Genomic DNA, 15,473 nt, shown 5'->3' on the forward strand with positions numbered 1-15,473 from the left:
ATCAGACTTTCAACCTTGAAAAGACAGGTGGAGATTCTGACATGAACATGAGGAGGGAAGGAAAGGATTCTTTTGGGCTCGGCGCCTGTGGTTCAAGTGGCTAACGTGCCAGCCACATACACCTAAGGTGGCAGGTTCGAATCCAGCCCGGGCCCACCAAACAATTATGGCTACAACCAAAAAATAGCCGGGTGTTGTGGCGGGCGCCTGTGGTCCCAGCTACTTGGGAGGCTGAGGCAGGAGACTTGCTTGAGCCCAGGAGTTGGAGGTTGCTGTGAGCGTGATGCCATGGCACTCTGCCCAGGGGGACAGCTTGAGGCTCTGTCTCAAAAAAAAAAAAGAAAGGATCCTTTTGAAAAACGCTGCAAGGTGTTCCAAGAGATCCAAGCGACCTATGCAAAGAAGACATTTACCTAAACTCTGAACCTAACAAAATACAGTTCTACATAACGCATGCTGTGCAGCTCCATCAAGTCACAGTGGATGTTCCTGGGACTGCAAGGGCAGAGACAAGGAACCTTCCGACTTACGGGAACCGCAGTTCAGATGGTATAAGAGAAGATCCCTGTCTCGGGGATACCTGAGTACGTAACTGTGAGCATTTATAGACACGAGCTCTACTCCCTATGTGAAATCAGACCACTACCTTCAGTAAAGAACTCCCGAAAGAATAAAAAGACACATTTCCAGGGAAGAACTCAGGGACTTTTGCTTAACAAACTGCTGCTAAAACTTGAAAAAGAAAACAAAAAATGAACTAACCAGCAGATTTTCTGCAAAGAATCAAATAGATGTTCATTCAGCAGGCTGTGATGTGTAAGGCACAGCGAGGCTAAAGTCACCATGTTCAGTGAAACACTCACATGCTACATTTTTATTCAAAAAGGACAAATTATCAGTTTCGAATTTATGAATAAACTGAAATGTAAACTTCCATAAAAGCTTGAGGGAACCGCGTGGTTAAACAACCCCGAATCTACTACAACCCGACGGAACCGGCAGACGCCGAGAGCCCGGTTTCATTGTCTTGTCCTTCACCAGAAAAAATAAATAAATAAATAAACGATAGCAGCTATCAGAAATTCTTATAGTGGATGATAGAGCCGTAAAGATTAATAGGTCAATATTTATGAGCCACAATTTTAGTGATTAAAAAGTATGCAAATGTGCAAAATAAACTTCATGCTAATGAGAGACTACTGATCATAAAATAAAATTACTTTGCTCCGGGGCAACACCTTTGATTCCTTCTGTGGCTGTATGTAAGTTAGTCTCAGATGAATAGTAAGTCACAGGAGTGTCATTTAATAACCCCAGACTAATGTGGAAAGCAGAAGTCTCAATACGCTTTCCACAGGGGTATGTTTTGGATCAAAGTTTTGTGACTACGAGGTGAAAAAAAGAAAACCTTTCACAATGATCTGTCACGTGAAAGAATGAAAACCTTTCACGATGCTTTTCACATAAAGCTAAGCGTATATTAAGACAGCATAATGAACTCTCCTAGCCTTTTCCTTAGAAATCATAAATAAATTCATTTTGAAATTAACAAAAACTACATGACCATATTTTTGTGAAAGCATCCTTATTGATGTAAGCATAAAAACCATCCGGACAGGTAACGTGTCAAAGCCATAATAGTATTTTGTTTATTTATAGAAGAAAAGGATTGATTTGTATTAAAATGATTTTGGATATGTATTTCTGAATACGCTGCAAGAAGTGCCTGCTTCCTTCAGAATTAGAATAGTTTTGGCCAGGGGTGGCAGCTCACGCCTGTAATCCTAGCACTCTGGGAGGCCGAGGTGGATGGATTGCCTGAGATCACGAGTTCAAGACCAGCCTGAGCAAGACTGAGGCACCCTCCCACCATGTCTACTAAAAATAGAAAAACTAGCCGAGCATGGTGGCAGGGACCTATAATCCCAGCTACTTGGGACGCTGAGACAAGGGGATCACTTGAGTCCATGAGTCTGAGGCTGCTGCAAGTTATGATGGCCCAGCACTCTACCCAGTGGGACAGAGTAAGACTCCATATGGAGGGAAAAAATAAAAAGAAAAAAACTCAAGAATTCAAAGTAGTTAGAAAAAACAGGAACAAAAACTCACCTCATAAAAAGCAGGAAGAAGTATTTAAAAAATAAAAAGTACAGACAAAATTCAAAATAACAGTTTCCCAAATATTTTTACATTTTGACCAGGGAGTCTATATCAATCTGTCCTAAGGAAATAATCCTGAATGTCTACAAATACTTAGGCACATATTCTTACAAATAGAAAAAATAAGCACTATAAAAAGTATTCTGAGTATACAGGAGAAGGTTTAGATAAATCATGGTTCAACCACTTAACGAAATGCTGCCCTGCTTGCCCTTGATGTTTACCCAGGTTCACTGCTGACATAAGGACCCCTTAGGAAATCAAACACATTCAATCCCAACCACGTAAAGAACAGAGTTCCCAGTAAAAAAGAGCAGGGGAAGACGCCCCGTTGTAGCAATGCTGGCCTGGAGAAGGCGTGATGATGAGGGATTGCTTCTGTTTGTTTTTTTTCATAATTTCCTTTTCAAAGGCCCCACCATGGCACTGCATCTCATTGATTAGAAGAAAGAAATAATTATTAAACAGTGGAATAAAAAAGTCCATGTAGTAAACAGACAAAACATCGCAGATATGTGCTCAAACCTGAAGAGGGACTTGAAGAATTCAGCCTGACAACTACCTGTCCTCCAGGTTTGCACCACCTTGTGAAATGCGACGGGTTCTTCAGTGCTTTAGTGATAATGTGAAAGGCTCAGCGCGGCTGCAAACTTGCTTCTCCAACCAAGGCCCCTGGCTCTCTCCGGCCGGCTGATACTGATATTTTCACAGCAATCTCTTTTAAGAGGGAGGTAATTTTTACCAACATGAAAGCTGAACAAAAACAAAGCTGTTATGAAGTAGCAAAAGAGGGCAGAGCACAGAGTGGTCAGGCCCCTGGGTAAGGATGTGTTCTTCCCGGGGTGACAGTGACACAGAGCCGGGAGTCACCGCCCAGGGCGGCTCCCTGCAGGACCAGGAGCTTAGAGGCACAGCTCCCTTGATAACCAGCTGCCTCAAGCAGACACTCTCACTCAGCACTAGAAATAAGGCGGTGCTGTGTACACAGCGTTGAGTCACTAGCAAGCGCTAAAAATAGGACTGTGCCCAAGGCTCTCTCCAGGAAGAGTACTCGGTTGTTTCCGAGCTCTTACAAGCAAACCAGCATCCCTGGGTTGTGGGCCATGGCTGCCAGTTTTCTCTTATCACTGCTTTCTCCCTGCAATGGGCACACCCATGACACACACACCTGCACATACACACACGTGTGAACACACATAAATCTGACTCTATCACACACACTGGGTCTGGGAGAACTCACTCCAGGCTTTAGCAAACGACTTCCCGGTGCTGCCTCTGTGTGTAAACACACCTCACTGGCTTTTCCCGCCCAGAACGCTCCGGGAAGCCCCGGCTCCACCTGGGGAAGCTCTGGGAAACTTAGAGTGTGAAGACGAGAGTCCCAGATCTCACGGACTAGAAGCGGGGCCTGGAAGGTTTACTTATGCTTTTCTCCTTATGGTTTCCCAATTCCTTTTTCTTTGAAATAGGACAAGACACTTGGCAGGTGACTGTAAGTCTCCAGCAAATGTTAACTTCTGCTAAGGGGTATTTTAATTTTCCAATGGCCTTTTAGATATCTCCAGCTGAAAGTCCCGTCAGTAATTCCAATGTCCCTTACCCTGAAAGAAACAAGCCATCATCCCCTTCCCAAAGCTGTGTTTCCTGTATGCAGAAAGTGCACCCAGCTTCCTGGTCGTGAGAGCTTCCAGCACTCCCCAAACCCAGCTTGTGACCAGACCCAGCCGGCCACACCTTCTCTTCCACATTTGTTTTCTCTCCTCTGTTTCCTAAGCTGCTGTTTCTAGTTTGGGCCAGTATCACCTCCTGCCTCGTCCAACTTTCTGGCCTCCTCTTTATACTCCCACCAAGTGAAATCTCAGCTTTAACCGCATTATTCTTGATTTTAAAATTATCCAATACTTTCCAAACATCCTAGCCCATAATCCTCTGTGACCTGGACTCAAAGAAGCAGACACTGAGGGGACGTCACATTCTCCCGCTTTGCGCTCCCGGTTCATCACCCACGCTCCTCCTCCTCCACGGCTTCCTCACGTCCAGCGGCTCTTCTCCTAACAGACTTGCTGTAAAGCACGCTCTCTCTGGTAGAGGCCTCCAAACCAGAGGCCAAAGTGCAGGGGTCCCTCCTTTCCCTGGTCCCCATTCTCCAGCCCTTTGTCCCTTATGCTCCCGAGTGGGAATGTGGGCGCCAAGTAGGAAAAGCTTTAGGCTATGACATTTCAGATAAATGTATGAAAGGGCTGGGTGGATCGCAAGAACCCAAATCCAAACTGCTAACATCAGGCTCCGCAAACAAGGGGAGGCAGAAACGGAAGGCCAATTTCAAATTTACCGTGGAGCAGGGAAGATGACCATTCAGGAAACGAGTCGTGAAAACCCTGGCTTTCCTGCACTGCTTTGCTTCAGCAGCAAGGTGAGCAGTGCGGTAAGAGAAGCATCTCTGGGGGGTGGGGGGGAGGCTCCAAATCAGGAGGAAGAAGGGGCCGGGCAAAAAATCTCAGAAGCAGTCAATGGAATTCAAATGAATGAAAACCATCACGAGAGCAGGCCAAAGAGGTTCCGCAAAGAATGGAGACAAGGCCTCGCTGTCCTGCCTGAACTGAATCTACGGAGAAAGTGAGAGCTTGATGGCACCTTCCCTTTTCCATACGAGCAAAGCGACACAGCCTCCGGGCTCAGGCACAGGAAGGCTGGCCTCATGGTGCCAAACGCTGCCCCTGCCGCTTGGCTGCCATGAGAGTAAGGGAAGGATTTGCAGCACCCCCAGAAACTGGAAGCAATGCTGGCTTCAGCGACCAGCAAGCGAGATTCTGCTTTCTCCCTGTGACAAGTCTGTGGCCCTGCTCCCCTGGGTTTAGTTTGAGAGTGACCAAAGGCAGCCACGTGTTCCCATGAACAGCAGCAGGAGGTGGTGGAGTGCAGTCCTGAGGCTGCAAGGCCACCGTGAGACGAGCATTCAGCTGCAGCTGTCTCAAGGACCCCCACTCCAAGGCGTGAAGAGCATTCTGGGCATCCCCTTGGGGCGCCTGGAGGCCACAAGCAAAGCCACGCCCAGGCCTGCTGCTTCTGTCTATGTCACCATCTTGCCTACAGAACGGCGACTCTGTACCTGTGGCAAAGGACTCAAGAATGAAAATTAAGTCTGCAACATTTTCTTACACCACAGCCCCTTTGGGCAGGTTCCTAACCTTTTCAAACTGTAAGCCTCAACTTTCCTCACCTCTAAACTAAGAATTATAGTCCCTGTGCCTTGCCTCACTGAAGATGAAATGAGATACTTCATGGGAACCATTTGGCCCAGGTCCCGAGAGGTTCCCAAAATGCTACTGCTTCTGGGGGCCGCTGTTGCGGCTTTTTTCTTACTGGTTATAAGACAAGTGGAAACCCCAGTTGGCCACCTAAAAATGATAGATCCTCAGAGGTCTCACCAGCTTGGTAATGTAAACAATTAAAGAGAAGGGGAAAATAATAAGAAAGCAAAGGGTTCAGAAATCCCCTTACCCTGTTAACTGTGCTGTCCCCAGCACCCTCTCGGGAGTGTGCGTCACTTCTCATAGGGAAGTTAGTGGATTTGCAGAGTTCGTGGAAAATTCTTCCTGCTCCTCTTTCTCTGCTCTCCGGAATGAACAAGTGCAGGAAGTGTGCCGAGATGCCCGCGCAGGGACAGTTCTTATATAACCATGTGATTCTCAAATTGGTTCTTGTCCCTTCCTATTGGAAAGGTTTTGACAGTCTTCCTACACATACAAAATGCCATCCCCAGAATTAGAATCCCACACCATGAAGCCAGTTCCTGGTGTATAAATTACTTCCTAGCAGACATGAAACAAACACGGACAAGTCTGGACATCGTGATCACGCCTTCCTCCCAAGGTCACATCATAATGAATTCGGAGTTATAAAGGGCACCTTGACAAGGGGTGGCCACTTGGAAACAAGGAAAACAAGAAGTCTTACAACAGCACACTGTCTTAGGAAAAAGGACACGAAGGGAAGGCCTGCTGACTTTACAGGAAGCTGCCCACTGGCCATGAGAAGCAGGACCAACTGGAAGCAGGTGACTGTGTCATGGGTCTCTAAACTGCCTAGTCCTTCACCCTCTTGTCTGTAGCCCAGAATAGCAAGCACTGTTCTCAGAGATGCTCTGCTCTGATCCCACTAAGGGTAAAATCACAAGTCCAGGCAACTACAGAAAATCATAGGGAGAAAGGTGCCAGACGTTTACCACAACCCGTCACAGGTGCTAGAACCTCACAACTGCTCAGCCCCTCCCAGGCTCTGAGAGTACACGGGCGGGCACTGTCCAGCCTAGGTCCTAGGCACCCCCCAAACGGCCATGTGGAGTCATCCAATAGAAAAATGCTTCCTGTTCCACACAGAAAAATTGACTTAATATGTGTTACAGTTTCGACTCATTCTTGAAAATCCTCACATGAGCAGGCCCCTACCACAGACTGGACCGTGAGGACAAGCTTGGTGGCCTGCCTGCATGCTGGTCCCTCAGTGGCAATAATGCCAAGAAAGAAAATCACCTCTTCTCTCATTAAAGAGGTGCATGGAGGGGTATTAACATCCTGCCTTGCTAAGAACTCTTCTGAAAGTTCTCTAGAATTCAAGGACTTTGGAACCTACTATTCCTCAGAATCAGCTGTTTTTGAATTTCTGCTCTCTAACCCAGCTGGTTATGGGCAAATGAGAACAGTCTTGGCCACCTGGGGAGGGGGTTGAAGGATGGTTAATATGTCCCCCAGACTCATTTCAGCTGTCAGATTCAAACGCCATATGGATAGTGAGAATTCACTAACATCTACTTAGCTCCAGACAGATTTCTGAGAACCTGGTATCTGTTACCTCAGTTATCTCCACAATAAGCCAGGGGAGAAGCTCCAGTGATGACTACATCCACCTCACTGAAGGGGCACAGAAAGGTCAGGGAAATTGTCCAAGGTCACAAGGCTAACGGGCAAAGGGGCCGGGATGCAAAACCTGCAGTCTGGCCCGGGAGGCTGTGCTCATAACACCATGCTATATTCTTCTCAAAGTGACCTGCTTCTAAGTCACTGGCCCCTGAAGTTTGCTGGTCCTTGTTCCCTTGTTCCCTTGCTCTGGATGGTGCTCCTTTCTCAAAAGTTCCATTACAAAGAAAGGAAGCCAAGAGCGTCTGTGTGACACCCTAGGAGGGGAATGACTGACGCTGTTTGAAGTTGCCTCCTGTCACAGCCATATTTTAAAAGGGACAAAGTTCCTGTGGATTTAACCTAAAATTGGAAGGAGGAAGGTTTTGGCTGCGGACAGGTTCTCCTGAACCTTTTTAAATTCCTGCACATAGAAGGCTAAGTATTTCCCCTTCTTAAGCACATCAGAGCAGTCCTTCCCACCAGCGCCATGGGCCTGTGGGGTTTTCAGGACACCTGCCCGTGTTGGGCACGCCCCCTAGTGACCGGAAAACAGATTCAACTCTAACAGGAGATAAAGGTCCCTCCTGGGGCACAACAGGGGCTGCTCAAGAGGAAAGGAGTTTGGAAAACTGGGAGTGGAAGTAACTTGCCTCCTCACCCGGCTCTCAATAACCATCCCTGAGAAATTCTGTCTGGAGCTAAAATTAATGACAGTAAAAAATACAGGATGAGAGCAAAGCTCGAGTGCTGTCATGGTGATGAATCATAGTTCATTTGTTTTTGAAAATTTTCATTTAAAATAGTTCCTTTAAAAAAATCACACTGTTTTAAAAGTCCAATTATTCATGTGTCCCCTCTTCAGTGGTGTCCCCAGCAGACTGTGGGTGCTTCTGAAATGGGACTGTGCCTGCTCTCACTGCGCCCCCTGCTCCCTCCACGGGGCTGTGCAGAGGGAGAGAATAAGGCATCACACAGGAACTCAGCAAAGGGAGGGAAACGGCAGTGCCAGCACGTGCCCTTGCAGTGAGAGGACAGAACGGGGCCAACTCTTGACCTCTAACGGTGACAGAGAGCACGTGTCAGGGTCACCCCGAGAAGCCCCACTACAGCCAGAGAGTAAAGGTGGGTCAGGGTTGAGAAGATCTGTGAAGTGGGATGTCCTGATCTCTCTGTGAATCAGGATGAGGCTGAACTGAAGTGGAGATGGCCCCCTGAGAGCTCGAGTAGGTGTGTGATGAGCCCAGTGATTAACTCTGCTTGGTTGGATGACAGAAAATAAAGCCTGACATCTGATCTTCTCGGGTTCTGTGAGAGAACTTTCCAAGGTTGACTTTTTCTTTTCTATGTGTGCAGCTATAACTTTCGTAAGAGCTAAAATTTAAACTAAACATGAAGACAGCACAGGCCATGCTTTATGCCATTTAACCAAAAATGTCCGAGAAAAGCAGCTGACTGTGAATACTTCCAGGCAGGACATAGGGTGGTCTTCTCTTCACCTGCAATGCATGAGCCTTCTAAAAAGGATGCCGCCTGCCCATCCACGGAGAAAGCTGCCTGAGAGCTCCCGCTTCAAGTACTTGCAGCCTCAACACTGCCCCACTGTGGCTTCTCCTCCTTTTCAAAATTTCCTTGGTATTTGTTGGCGTGAGGAAGGGAAAGTTAGAGATGAAAGAAAAAAAAAAAAAAAAACTGTGCCAGAGACTCACAGGTTCTCTATCATTAAACAGAATTCTCAACGGCACCTCTCAACAGGGAGCTCCAGAAATGGCTACATAAAAGAAAAAGTTGAAAAAATGATTCTAAAAATTCTACTTACCTGAGAAACACATTTTAAGAATCAGACCAAAGTTCCCCAGACAGCTTTGTACAACTTCCAACCAAGGCTGGTTCACTTTGACTCCATTTACCACCTACCCTCTCTGGGCTATTACTGACGTGTGTTTGGTTTATGGATACTTTTAATTCCCAAGTACATTATTATTGCTGTATTGTTGTTTTTACAGGTGATATTAATTCAGATTCTCCATTTCCAGTGCATTCTTTCCTGCATTGCCATGTTAAGGCAGAAAGAAAACACTAGACGTATAGGTTGCTATGCTGTCCCTAAAAGGCTTTCATAAGGATATAAGGAAAAATATTGGTAATGAGAGTCAGAAGACATAATACTGGATAAAAGCCCATCTGCCATGAACAGCAGGCAAATCCCATCCAACAAGGAGGCCAGTTGGGCATCTTACAACGCTGCTAGTCCCTGAGGGCCCCCGGCTTAGTCCTACAACTTCAAACCCCGCAGGCTCATGCAGGGTGCCATGTAACAGGGTGTCCCGGCAGCTGCTCCACCAGAGTTCCAAAGGGCTGGGTGATAGACCATCCTTGTGCTCTTGCGCCACCTGGTGGCTATTCGTGCCTTGGCTTCTCTAAGGAATCCAACTAACCCAGGCCAGTGTTGCTCCAATAAGGCGAGACTGTAACTGGAAATTAACAGGGCTGTTTCTGCAGCATTTAAGGTGGGGGGAAAGGTTGTCTCACCAAAGCAAAGCACCAAGCATTAAATCTTAGCTCTTATTAAAGTTATAGCTTCACACACAGAATAATGTATTTGGGAATTAAAAGTATACAGAGAATGTAAAATCTGGTTCCCAAGGAATAGGCACATACTTGCAAGTTCACCCAGCCTGAACCACACCTGCGTCTTAGTTCCTGGTAACCCCTTGGGCAACATCCCCCAAGGGTCCTTTAAGTGGATTGGCCTGGCTGGGGCTGGTTGACTGGTTAGAGTTACCAAAAGCTTTCCTGCAGAGCACACAAGGACCCTGCACTCTATGCTAAAACTTACAGAATTCCATCCAATGCATGTTTTTAAAAAATGACTGTCCTTTTGCTTTTATGGCCTTTTGCTAATAGATTATAACTTATATGAAAGCAAAGTGCTTGGTCTAAAATACTACGCCAATTGTTAAATAATTCATATGAGGAAAAGTGACTAAATTTACAAAATCCTGTGTTTTCCAGAGATGCCTTGCTGTAAAGGTGGGGTGAGCACCAGAAAAAAAGTAGGTAAATGTCAAATTTAATGTCTTTGATTCCCACAAATGTGTTCTATAGTCTTACTAATACTGGTCTGAATCACATTCTCCAGTGACAGATGCTTATGATAAGTGTCGTATCTAACAGCACTAACAAGTCCACTCTACACTGGGTTCTCCCTGATCTGGAATCATTTTAGTGAAAATTCAAGGACATGGTATTTTGGCACAACAGCATTTTCCAGGCAGTCATGAATCAGTGTGTACAACTTGAATCCAGGACCCAAGCTTATCCACCCACAATGTGATACTCTCCCAATAACTGTTGAATCCTAGCAGCATCTGGACTAAGATGCTTCCTTCTATGGTATGGGGATGGGGAAGAAATGGAAGAAGAAATAATAAATGTGCAGTTCACTTCATCCCCTCCCATCTGTATTTGGAGAAAACTATATTAAAATGACACTAAGCCCTGCGTATGTAATTATGTATAATTATAATTGTGTAACTATGCATAATTATCTTCTGTCACACAAGAAAGTAGAAGTTCCTTTTAAAATTTTAAACGTGGATTATTAATAATTCTGAAATAATATTTTCCCCATTACCCATTACCTTGACACCTTCACATTTTAGTTAGTAATTTTCTCTTAGGACAATCTTATGTTAAGGGAAATGTTTATAAAACTTTTTTTTTAATTAAATCATAGCTGTCTGTGTACATTAATGGAGTCATGGGGTACAATGTGCTGGTTTTATATACAATTTGAAACATTTTCATCAAACTGGTTAACATAGACCTCATGGCATTTTCTTGGTTATTGCGTTAAGACATATATAGTCTACATTTAGTAAGTTTCACATGTACCCTTGTAAGGTGTTCAGAAACCATGTCTTTTTAAAAAATGAGCTGATTTTTCTCCCAAGTCAATCTAAAGGAAAGGAAAAGAAGGCAACTAAGAGAAAAAAGAAAGGCTTGTTCAATTTTAACATCTGCCTTGGCTGAGAAAAGATTAGAAATATGAACTGTAGACATCTCCTTTCAATGCTCCTCCAATAGACCACAAAAGGTAAAATTCACAAATAGAGAAGGTGTAACTTGGAGCCAAGACAGAGCCAAATTCTGAACAATGCTTCACCGAGTATGAAATCTATTTTGCACAGTTTTTTGGTCATTACAATCAACAATGTAAAGTTTATAGCTTTGTTCCTTGTCCTCCAAATAAAATCATTCTAACATTGCGAATCCGCCTCCCATCACCATGAGGGGAATGTGCGCCATTCCTGGAAATTGCAGTAAGAAGAGTATGACCCCAGACTGGTCCATTTTGAAGCTAGAGAGTGAGTAACTAAGAGATCTTAGAAGATTAAACAGTTTTGTTTTAAAATCAGGTAGGTTTTTTGTGTGTGTTAAAACTAACCATATAAGCCATTTAACGCTTTGAGATTTTAGGATTATTTTATCAGAAAAAATCTGCTCCATGAGGATGCTATGCTGAGAAGGAAGGTCAGGCCCATCTGTTATCTCAAAGGGTTAGGGTTTATTATCTGTTAATAAACTGTTCTTCTTGCCTTGTTGAAGCAACAGCCCTTCTTCTTTGGAAAACTTTAAAAGCTGCCTATAATTTCCATTATGTGTGCCTTTCAAATGGGAGGAAGGGAGGTGCCCCAGGCTGAGTGCGCCTCAGTTCCAGTGCTATGCTAGTGCTGGCCAGTAGGTGCCCTCACAGGGCCCTCTAATAGCCTCAAAATAGAAAAGTTGCTGCCCAATTTAACAGGTGATGGCCAAACAAGTTAAAAACGACTGACATGCCTGCCCCGGCCTTGGAAATAGAAAAGCCGAAATTAAATTCTAGGCATAATGGACTCATAAAAACACGTCATTTAATGCTTTCTGGACTTTGTCTACTTGGGAGAGACGAAATGAGAAATAGAGATTTTCATCTTACGAATTGAACTTTTCTTCAAGGAGATCCAAAAGACTATCCGCACCTCAAATTGTCTTTAACGTTCAGTAAGGAGTTTAACAGGCAGGACTGCTCCTCCTTGGAAAGTACAGAGAGAATTCTGCACCCGACTGCTGACAGCATCTAAGGTTTTGAAGCCCAACGCTGGCTCCGCCAGCAGCCAGGCTGTCAGTGTTTCTGCAAGATGGTCCCTAGGTGGCGCAAAGAGCACGCGATTCTGTTGGCCCAGGCTTGTCTATTTCTGGCTGGCTGATTATTCAAAAGTGAAAATATCTGCTTGTCTACATTGCTGGATCATTCCCAGCATTAGAAATCATTACTAAACAGCCTTTCCAACTTCTCAACTCTGATGCAAGACTATGGCCTGGGAGAAGTGGCAGGGGATGGACTAAAATTGCAAACGAGAAAGAAGGACAGAAAAATAAGGGAAACCAACATTCTGGATTATTCTGTTCTATGTCTGCGTTTTCTAAAATAACTTTTCAAATCGTCGGGCAAGGTCTTAAAAATCACATCAAATTAACTTTCATTTAAAGGAAAAAAGAAACCTGCATCGTTCTAAAGTACTCAGGAAACAGAATATTCGCCAAACACAGAAAATTAAGATTTGAGATACACCCAAGACCAAATTGTGCAGAGATTCAACAATACTGTTAAGACAGATAGAGAGATAGAGCTGCATTACAAAAGTTACTCAGATGTTGGCTCACTGAATACCTTGGTGATTTCAAGGAAAACAGCCTGAATATTAAAAAAGGTACAAAATGAGTCCCATTTACCTTCCCCGGACTGCATCTCGGGCAAAGAAAGGGGCTCTGACAACAGGGTGTCCAGGTGTGCCAAGAGTCTGGACACCTAAGAGCCGGAAACTCATTTGTCTCACCAGTCATGACACTTTTTGCTAAATTTTTAAAAACATTGAGTTCACTAAAAGATCAAATAAAATGTCAAGGTCAAAATATCAGATATGATGGTATAAAAGTGATGTTAGATTACCTCTGTAATGCAAATGTCAAGCTGAATGCAATTTTTTTTTTTTTTTGAGACAGAGTTTCTCTATGTCGCCCCTGGTAGAGTGCAGTGGCATCACAGCTCACAGCAACCTCAAACCCTTGGGCTTAAGTGATTCTCTTGCCTCAGCCTCCCAAGTAGCTGGGACTACAGGCACTGACCACAATGCCTGGCTAGTTTTTTGTTGCAGTTGTCATTGTTGTTTAGCTGGCCCAGGCCAGGTTTGAATCTGCCAGCCTCGGTGTATGTGGCTGGCACCATAACCACTGTGCTACGGGTGCTGAGCCTGAACACAATTTTCAACATGTATTCTTATTGAAAATGTCATATTAAGACTAACATTATAAAAAGTAACTTGTCAGTTGGGCCGGGAGCAGTGGCTCACGCCTGTAATCCTACCACTCTGGGAGGCCGAGGTGGGTGGATTGCCTGACCTCAGTTGAGCCAGAGGAGACTCTGTCTCTAAAAGATAGCTGGACCTTGTGGCAAGTACCTATGTTCCCAGCTACTCAGGAGGCTAAGACAAGAGGATCACTTAAGCCCAAGAACTGGAGGTTGCTATGAGCTATGATGCCAGGGCACTCTACCAAGGGCAACAAAATGAGACTTTGTCTCAAAAAAATAATAATAATAACTTATCAGAGTTATTCTTTAGTTTAAAAACCGTGATTAGAGAAGGTTAAAAAATGGTCAGCCTAATCCACCGCTAGTTAAAGTGGAAATTATTCAATGTTCGTGGAAAAAGCAGTCTGGCAATATTGAAAGCTTTGAAAATATGTAAAAATTACAGTTCCACAAATTTGTCCTAATAATGTGATCATGGATATGCATACATATTGGGCTGCAAAGATGTTAATTACAGACTTATTGGTAATTTGAAAACATTGAATTGTTCAGTAAAAGGGCTTAGTTACATAAACTGTATGTAAATAATGAAAAACTTCTTAGCAATAAAACACAATACATGTTAACTGATAGGAAAATATTTTCAAAGAAAATTCCCAAGGAAGATAAGGCTTCCCAAATAGCACATAAAGCACGATATCATCTTTTGTCAAACTATGTATCTATATTAGTATCTGTTTAGTACATAGATAGATATGTACATAGTATATGTGTATGTATGTGTATTACTGTGTCTGTGTGTGTGTAGAAATATTTCACACACAAGAAATATTTCGAATTATAAAATCGTGCCCAGTGCTCTCTAATCAACCAAGCCAAAATTTCATTCATGTTGTTTATAACGGAGGGTAAAATGGAAAGTCCATCTTACACCTGCAGAATTTAATTTAGCTGAAGGTCAATCAGAAACTTGATGGTGATAAAGGCAAGCTTAGAATACAACTAGAAACAAAAACAAAAGACTGTATTCAGGAGAAGCTGTGCTCTGATTCACAAACTAAAACAAAAAGCTTAACAATCTCTCGGAGACAACCTATTAGCATTCATGGCAAGATAAAACTTCTAGGAAAACAGAAATTTCTTAAATCTCATTGTGATTAAACTTCAGAAGACGTTTCACTTGACTCTGATATGAAAGTGATGGAAACAATCCAATCACCGACCCAACAATAAGAGCCAACAGTTGCCATCCGTTTCATTCAAACAGAACCTTAAGCATCTTGTGAAGTAGATTTAGTGAAGTCTACGCGCATTCCGGGCTAACTACTCTTGGTTACACTTAATCAGAACTGAATAAACAAACTCAGTATTAGTCACACTTGGGCAAGTTATTCCATTTCACTGCGGCCGTAAGAGATTTTCATGTGATCCTGTTTAAACTAGCAAACATCTGGAAATGTGGAAACTATTCTGTAAAGCACAAGAGGACCACACGCTCAGAGGAGACATCATTCATGTGGCTGAGGTCAGACTGGGGAGCTTGGAAGGGGAGAGCTTACTGGGGACGGCTTACTTACAATGAAGCCAAGCTTCTTATAATCCCGAGTGTACATGGACTTGCGTTTCTCTATGCTGCCACTGCTGTTATTAGGTTCAGACTCTGCATCGAAAGCAATTCTTCGAAGTTCAAATATGATGTCCCTCTGAGCCTGCAGGAGTTAGGGAGAAAAAAAAAAGGGGACAAGAAAAGGCTGCTTTAATTGTGTGATGTTACATACACTCCCTCCTTCCCCAGGGTCTAAATGAATCACTGCATTCAGGCAAAAGAAAAACAGATAAAAGAGAACCAATGTTCTAAGTTAGGGCTTTGCAGACTGCTCTTCCTTCTGCCACTCTCCCTGCTGGTCAGCCCTGGCTGTGTTCCACCATGGTCCTCTCAACCCCGTGTAGTCCTAACGGAGAGGCCCACATGTGATGGGAGGGTCCTCACTGGTGAGGGCCAGGCTAGAGGACTGGGAGTAGGGGACTCCTAGGAACCAAGGGAGAGCCATGCAAAGTCCATGAAG

General features: G+C 44.1%; 1 protein-coding gene across 1 annotated transcript in view; it reads right to left on the reverse strand.

The window, feature by feature from the left end:
* The window catches only part of ELMO1 (engulfment and cell motility 1), a 551,882-nt gene that overhangs the window by 319,633 nt on the left and 216,776 nt on the right, over positions 1–15,473 (reverse strand). Inside the window, exon 13 of the mRNA XM_003788592.3 lies at positions 14,985–15,116. Coding sequence (XP_003788640.1) covers positions 14,985–15,116 — 132 coding nt within the window. The remainder of the gene's footprint in view (positions 1–14,984; positions 15,117–15,473) is intronic.

The sequence above is a fragment of the Otolemur garnettii genome, unplaced genomic scaffold, assembly GCF_000181295.1.
Source record: "Otolemur garnettii isolate 467f Iridium unplaced genomic scaffold, OtoGar3 scaffold00028, whole genome shotgun sequence".
Classification (NCBI taxonomy): Eukaryota; Metazoa; Chordata; class Mammalia; order Primates; family Galagidae; genus Otolemur; species Otolemur garnettii.